This window comes from Lolium rigidum, unplaced genomic scaffold (assembly GCF_022539505.1).
Source record: "Lolium rigidum isolate FL_2022 unplaced genomic scaffold, APGP_CSIRO_Lrig_0.1 contig_28113_1, whole genome shotgun sequence".
In the NCBI taxonomy this organism is placed as follows: domain Eukaryota; kingdom Viridiplantae; phylum Streptophyta; class Magnoliopsida; order Poales; family Poaceae; genus Lolium; species Lolium rigidum.
In genome coordinates, this window is record NW_025900088.1 from 10,073 (window position 1) to 17,867 (window position 7,795).

General features: G+C 45.0%; 1 protein-coding gene and 1 non-coding gene across 2 annotated transcripts; one reads left to right on the plus strand and one right to left on the minus strand.

Moving 5' to 3' along the window:
• Window positions 1-2,681: 2,681 nt before the first annotated feature.
• Window positions 2,682-6,196, plus strand: LOC124680787 (PLASTID TRANSCRIPTIONALLY ACTIVE protein 6, chloroplastic-like; the record flags this gene model as incomplete). Its single annotated transcript, XM_047215832.1, is given in 6 exon segments — window positions 2,682-3,282; window positions 3,506-3,574; window positions 3,661-3,765; window positions 4,527-4,646; window positions 5,909-5,998; window positions 6,078-6,196. Coding segments are annotated over 6 exon segments (1,062 nt in total). The 5' UTR covers window positions 2,682-2,721.
• Window positions 6,197-6,450: 254 nt separating this feature from the next.
• Window positions 6,451-6,522, minus strand: TRNAP-CGG. The gene has a single exon. It is a non-coding gene; the product is annotated as a tRNA-Pro (tRNA).
• Window positions 6,523-7,795: the final 1,273 nt, after the last annotated feature.

The window sequence follows — 7,795 nt, forward strand, 5'->3', positions numbered from 1 at the left end:
TCGTTCCCAGTCGCGCGTTCCACGGCCTCATTCCGTCCGGCGCGGTCTAATATGGTGTCCGGCGCCCCTAGCCCGTCCCCAGTCTACAGGGGACGCTCCGGGCACGCCGGTCAGAGCGAGAAGCGAGGCGGGGAGTGACGGGCCCGACGCGTCATTGACACATTCAAATTTAACCTAACCATCGCCTACCATTCGACGGAAGTTATTGGCGCGCAACGACGGTGCAGTTTCCGCAGATGCTAGCGATGCATCTCGTCGCGCCTAACTCTCCGTGCCGGCGTTAATGAGCGTCACCGCTCCCTCGCCTCCCTCCGATCTATAAAGAGGGGCGCTCTCACATCATCCCTCACACACAAACCCTAGCGCCTCTCTCCCAAAACCTAGACCGCCACCATCTCAAGAGTCGATGGCCATTCCATGGTCGGTAGAGGCCGTGGCTGTGCTGGAGCAGCAAGGCCCGCACGGGCGCCGTCGCCTGCGATGTCGTCGTCTTCCAAGGGGGACTAGGAGTTCGAGTTCATCGTCATCCTCAATGGTGACCCACCCGGCATCCAGAGGCTGCCAGACAAGTTCGTCGAGCTCGTAGCCGGCAACGAGCCGGCCACGCAGCAGCTGCGAGAGGCTGGCTGCGGCTTCTTCCGGTGGCTGGTGGATGTGCTCTTCGACGGGTGCGGCAAGATGTACCTCCACACCGCCTAGGAGAAGTTCGCGTGCTTCCACGACCTCCAAGCCGGTTGCGTCCTCACATTTTCCTACCAAGACGACGAGGAGATGAGCGTGATGGTGTTCGACGACACATCCTGCCGCCGGCACTACCACGGCGACGACGAAGATGACGACGATTGAACATGTCGAGTATTCTTTCTTCGCAGCGAAAATGGTCACGGAGGTTTCTATATGTTATCCCTGCATAGGACCAACAGGGCTATCATTACCAGCTTAATTTTCCAGTTTGGGTGAATGAGAGTGCCTGAGAGTGTTCTTTCCTAGCAGCGAACATAGGAAATCTGCGAGGCCAACTATAATTAGATTTCCTCATTTTGCAATGTTTTAACTATGTATTAGTTTGTGTAAACCATGTTCCAAACTATGTATTAGTTTGTGTAAAATCATGTTCCCAATTATGTATTAGTTTATGTAATGTTCCTCTTATCTATTCAAATGAAAATGCAAAATATTAAAAAAAAAGTAGTTTAATGTAAAAACAAGTTTGGGGGTCGCGTTTGGAGGACGCAGCTGGAGAGGGACGCCCCCAAACGCGGCACGAAGAAAAAGAGTCCCCCAAACGCTCGATTCGGCGCCGTTTGAGGGACACTTTGGGGGACGTGGTGGAGATGCTCTAAAACTTGGTAAGATCGGTCAGACAATGGCAACCAGGTGACTTTCACAATGTTTTACTTTCACAATAACAAAGGCCTAACCAAAATTTATGTGCTGAATGGTAGGCCTATGTATGTTCCCCGCTTTGAAGTATATAAGAGCATCTCCACTTCCCCCACCCCCCACCACGTTGGCGGCGTTTTATCGGGGGCACATGATGGATTTGACAAATTCAAACATAAAGATCACCGATCACATAGTTTTAGCACCTAGAAAACGATCACATAGTCTCCATGATTATGTCATCGCGAATCGCTGCAAATCAATGTCTAGCGAACCAAAAAGAGTGCACGTTGCCCGACATTACATATCCACGGAAATTAAAGGGCGAGATCATCCACTGGGGTAGAAGGCACCGATGGTGGAGTAGCTGTCGCCGGTGAAGCCTCGGTCGCCAGTGGGATCTCTGTCGTTGTTGGATTCAAGGTCACCGGTGGTGTAGTGGTGCTGGCCTAGATCGCCCGTGGAACTATCTACTCTGACAAGATCATGGCATGCTGATCCGCACACCACACCCTCACGTCGTCATCTATGCACCTTGTGTCGACTAGCAACATCGAAAAGTCCTCCCTCCTCTTCTTCGCCGCCACGTTGGCCTTGATTAGATTGAGCTTGATGTCCTACCTCTCGATGACCGATGCTCACCTTGCCGCCGCAACCTCTTCCATCTTTGCGGTCTACTCCGATCGCTTGGTGGTGTGCGAGGTGTCGTCATCCATGCACGCCATGATGGACGAGTGCGGCTTCTCGACCGCCAATATGACATAACTATTTTTGTGTTGAGAATTAACATGTTTTTTTGCGGAAAGTCCACCAATCTATTTATAATTCTCAACCGCAGGATGGCATAAAATATTTTTTCATATGGTATCTATATAAATCTTTAACCAAAGGGGGACGAACCACTACTTTAGTTGTCCATTGTTAGGTAGAAGATGAGACATCTCCATCTGCAAATTTATACGCGTTGGATATCACCCTGTTTTCATTTTGCTCTCTTAGGACTCGAACCCAGGTGAGTTGGTTGCACCCTCATTAGGCTTGCCATTGGGCTAGCACTCAGTTCTCATATGATATCTATACAGAGCGAATTTTGTACGCACATGAGTATTTTCTAAGTTTGGTCAAATTTGATTTAGCTTGATTTTTTCGAAAAAATATAGGTCTTATTCATTTTTGAGAAAAGGTTACTTTTGCTGTTAAAAAAAGATCCTCTCCTCTCTTACCAAATGTACAAACCTGCGGTCCCTTGTTTATAAAGAAGAAAAGAAAAGCGGGGACTTAATAAGTCCCATACTCACACAGTGGACAGTGGCAAAGAGTGAGCAAGACCTCGCGCTAATGGCGACCACTCCGCTCGCGACCGCCTCTCCCTATCCATTCCCCTTTCTTTGCTCAAAAACCCTAAACCCCACCACCACCTCCAAGCCCAATCCTCCCCACGCCCTCTCCCTCTCTCTCCCCACCACCCCAGCACCCCTCCTCCTCCCCAGCGGGCGGGGCCGGCGGCAGCGGGACGTCTCGGCGGCGTATGGCGACGGCGACATGGACGACGACTTCGGCGACGCGGGTGACTTCGACCTGGACGGAGACGACGGCGTGGGGGACGACGAGGACCTCGACAACGAGCAGGACTACGACGTCGACTACGACCGCCTCCTCGCCCCGGTCAAGCCGCGGCGGCAGCTGTCTGTGCGAACCAGCGGGGGCGGCGAGGAGGGGGAGGGGGACATCGCCATGGTCGCGGCCGACAGCTTCATGTCCACGGGGGAGTCTGCTTTCGACACCGTCGTCGATTACACCGTCGACGAGGATGAGTTCCACAAGATAAGCCTCCTCCACTGCGACTTCTTCATCCGCAAGGTGCCCGACCCTGACCACGACGTCTACGATTTTAGAGAGGTATATACCAATAAATTTCTCCTATCTACTATTACTGCTACATTCTGCATTGATTGTCTGTGCTATTTCACCATTCATGTCTGTCGAAAATGCGTTTGGTCTCTCTGACATTTCGTCGAACACGTCAATCTACTGCGATGTTTGCACAATTAACAGCTAGTACTATTCATCAAGATAGTCGTGTGGTTCTCATTCTGCTCAATATTTGCATTCTGTGCAACAGATGTATGTCACGCCACCCGACACCGACATCTACTCCATTCCAAGGGTTCTTGCCCCCATGCCGCAGAAGGTGTCAATCTGCTTTCTTATTCTTGTTTTGATTGAATGTAAGGGAACCTTGGGTTATTAATTGTTGATTTTATCCTTGAAATTCAGTACGTCAGGTGCGCGAAGAAAAACTTTGGCCGGTACCATGTAAGCGAGCCACCGGTTGAGCATATGCGTGATCCCCTGTACAAGACGGAGAGGGAGATTATGAAGGTATGTGTCAGAATGTTGCCTACTCTGTTAGTTTGTTCAAGCCACCCTGTTATGTTTTCTTGTGTTGTAAACCAAATGGACTGGCTGAATGTGGCTTGAAAATAGGTAGTTGACAGCCATAAAGATTCTGAAGTTCATCCCGCTGTTTTTGCCATTCATTTCACACTGAGAGTGCATCATAGTTGCTTGCTGAGGAGATGTCTTTGCCAATGGTAGTTCTGACTTGTTAGGTTAACTTATTCTTGATATGCATATGCAAGCTTCAATTCACGTGAAGCTAGCCGTGAAACTTCCTAAAAGCATCATCGGTGACTGATTCTACAGTTGATTGAATAGCTTTTTACGGAATATACAGTGCACTGATTATTGACCTCACAGTTTAAATATTTGTAGGTGCTAAAACAAATTTCTTAATCTGAATGCCTACATCAGTGACCTTCTATTAGGCTAGTTTTAACTCGATTTCAATCCTAAGCAACGTCACATGTCACAGTTGTTATATCACGTAACGTGTGTTTCTGTTCACCCCAACCTGCCATGCTAGCTTATTCTAAATTATAGTTGTTCTTGTCTGGGATATGTCATATGATATATTAAGCACATGTGCATCTAGCTTCAGATTTCTTATCTGGACTATATATATTTCATTTCCCATTGGTGTTCATGGCTGTTTCTTCTATATAAAGAAAAATCAGCATGGGCTAGTCCCTGTTGGTCTCATTTTTTAAATATATATTTCATTTTTGTTTCTTCTGCTGTAGGTTTTCTTAACGAAACACTACAGAAACAGACGGTTTAGCGATACAGATTTTTTCCTTGATTTTGAGGAGATTTATGTCATTGACTCAAAATCAAGGTCAATCACAAGAGCGAAAGTTGTGGTAAGAGAATTTACATCTAAATTCCTTCAGGATAGTAATATAATAGCTTCTTTACTATTTATTTAACTGATGAGGTATACTAAATCTGCTGTCACTAATTTAATACTAGCTACTTTATTTGCTCATCTTATCTAAATGGTTTAGCCATCTCAAGTTCTCAACCCTGGCCCTGGAAGATAAATTTCTACCAGTAACTGTACATCTGCTCTGTTAGTTTACTAGTGATGATTCTGGATTTCTATCAAATGTTACAATTTCTTCTGGATATTAGCTGTTATTTTTCGCACAATGACAATCTTATTACCTTCGTAAAAACACAAGCATCACATTGGTTTTGGTCCATATCTGGGGATTCAAATATAAATCTTAGTAGAGAAAAGTCCTTCTGTGCTTGTTCAATAACTTTTTGCCTGAATCCTGGCGCAGTATTATTTGGTTAAGGCAAAGAGCTACGATGAGTTTCTGTGGATCCGCTCCATATCTAGAGTCCAGACAGTGTGATCTCTTTCTTACCTTGTTGCCACTCATTCCACACCAAAATCATAGACTCATGGCCACCAGCCATCAGCTCCTGCACCGTAGCCACTATTAGTCTCCAGCGCGCCAACCATACTCCATGGCTGATGTGGTGACATACCGTCATCTCTGATGCATGCGACCTGCTCAGCAGAATCTCTGGCAGTGGTGTTGATTCCTGCGACCTTCTGCTCATCGTCTTGTAGGAACTGTGTGTGTCATGCTGGAGACTACCCGCGTGCTCGTGACTAGCTTATAATGTGGAAGGAGAGATGATGGTGAGCACGTGGGAAGTTATGTGGATATGGCTTGTGGTCGTAGTATGGATCGAGGATTAACACAGACAGTTCCAAAGTGACCATAGTAGGCTGTCTTACTTAGCGGGGCTAATTAACTTTTAATCATGGCCCCTCATTTGCTGTAACCTAGTGCAATAAGTTGGAGAGCACAGAACAGAAGCACTTATCCTCTTAGTATTATCTGAATTTGTTGCCGTTCATGTCTCCTGACAATCAAAATCTATGGTTCATGTCCTACTATTGAACATTTGATTTGTAACCCATAAAGTACCAAATTTGAAAACAAATAAAATTGTCAGCAGTCTGATGTCTGATGTCAGGAAACTAGGTCAGCTTAATTTCGGACCTCTGTAATACCAAATATTTTACTGTACGTGTTTTTTTCTTAGTGTTTTACTTATCTTAGTGTATTGTCTGAGATCACTGATATGTAGTTGTCTTTCACAGGTGAATGTCCCTGAAGGGAAGAAAAGAGATAGGAGAAATGACCTGCTACTCATACGCGATGGAGGGGATTCTTTCAGAGTAACTGACAAGGTAGTTTACCTACTTCATGATTGTCTCTTTGTTAGTAACAACAGGCTTCTAAAGCTAATTTGGGAAACCGGTATCACAGACTCAAAGGGATGACGCCTCCACTATCATACAAAGAGAAGAGTGGAAAAAATCAAGACAAGACACAGAGAAGCATTTCCGGAAGCTCAGAGATTTCGACTACTCGAATTGGTTCTGAAGGTCAAAGTTTGTTGATGCAGTGGAGAATGTGCAGCGATTTTGTTGTTTCTTTGGCTGCTGTTTATGCTAGAGCTAGTAACCCTGTTGGTCAAGTGAGTTTAAGAAGATATATTATGCATAGCATTGTAGCAAGTTGAACCTAGGTGGATGCATCTGAGCATTTTATGTATCAGGGCTCCAAATAGCTAATGGATAATTTTCACTAATTGTGCTCCAACTTGAGAATTATCAATTGAGTGGCATAAAAAAAACTAGGGGTGTTGCGAGAATCGAACTCACGACCTCTCGCACCCGAAGCGAGAATCATACCACTAGACCAAACACCCTTGTTGTTAAGTTGTTCTAAATGAGCTATTTTGTCCTAAGATTACTTGCTTCATTTGATTTTAAAAATATTAATATACACACAGCTTTTATGGAAAACCCTAGCCTTTCGTAATGTTACATGTAGCGCTAAAAAGAAAAAGGGCACATATGTTTGGACGCTACATCAACCATGATATGGTGCCAATCACGTATTTGTGACGTATAGTGGAGTTCAGGGGGCTCTATTTGACTCACAGCTGATTCAAAAATTGTTGAACAACAAACACACGCCTGGAATAACATAATTGTGCACGAGTTGTATAAGGTATTCATATGGTCCCAATTGATAAAAATATTTGGATTTCGCCGGAGATATAAGAGTCAATTAGTGATGGCCCACTGGCCCAGGTTAGTTAGCACACAACCGCAAGAGGACGTCATGGTGCCTTCCCTCAAAAAAAAAAACCCGTCATGGTGCCTCTTTGTACCTACCATGGTTTGTACTATACGGTATGCCTTTCTGATTCACGGGGATAATCTGATCTGGTTTTCCAAAATCTTACCGTCTTTTTCTTTAAACATGTAAGGTCTTTGTTACCACATCTTAGTTTCAATGATGGGATCCAACCGGCCGACCTTCATTTAAAAGACTGAAAAATATTTTTGTTTGGAAGGGCTGAAACGAAAACACATATTGTAATTTTGATGAAGGGGTCTAAAAAAAGATTCCATTTTAGAGGGTGCAAACTCGATCTCATGAAATTGGATTGACTGGCACACCTCGCATCTAGCATTCGCTTCTCCTATCTATCTCTTCCAACTAAGCTGACCACTAGAAAATGTAAAATCCTGCAAGCAATTATTCTAGAGCCAACTACGAAGATACCTAGTCTTCTACTCTATTCACTGGAGGAAATACAAGAAAGTTAACAATTCTTCAAATGAATTGGGGTCCGTGCTGGTCCCTACCTTCGCCCATGTCAATGTCATACTGTGAAAGTATTGAGATGGTAAACCTAGAGGGGGAGTGAATAGGTTTCTACAGATTTTAATTCTTTCTTTGCAATATTAGGCTTTGCGGAATAAAATAGTGAGCCTAATGCAAACTAGGTGAAGCAACCTATATGAGGATACAACTAACTCGAGTACGAAGGCTCTCACAGGCAGTTAAATCACAAGTAAGGAGTTCGGTTAGAGATAACCGATAGCACGCGGAGACGAGGATGCATTCCCGTGTTCCCTTCCTTTGCAAGAAGGTACGTCACGTTTGGAGGGGTGGAGGTCCCACGAAGG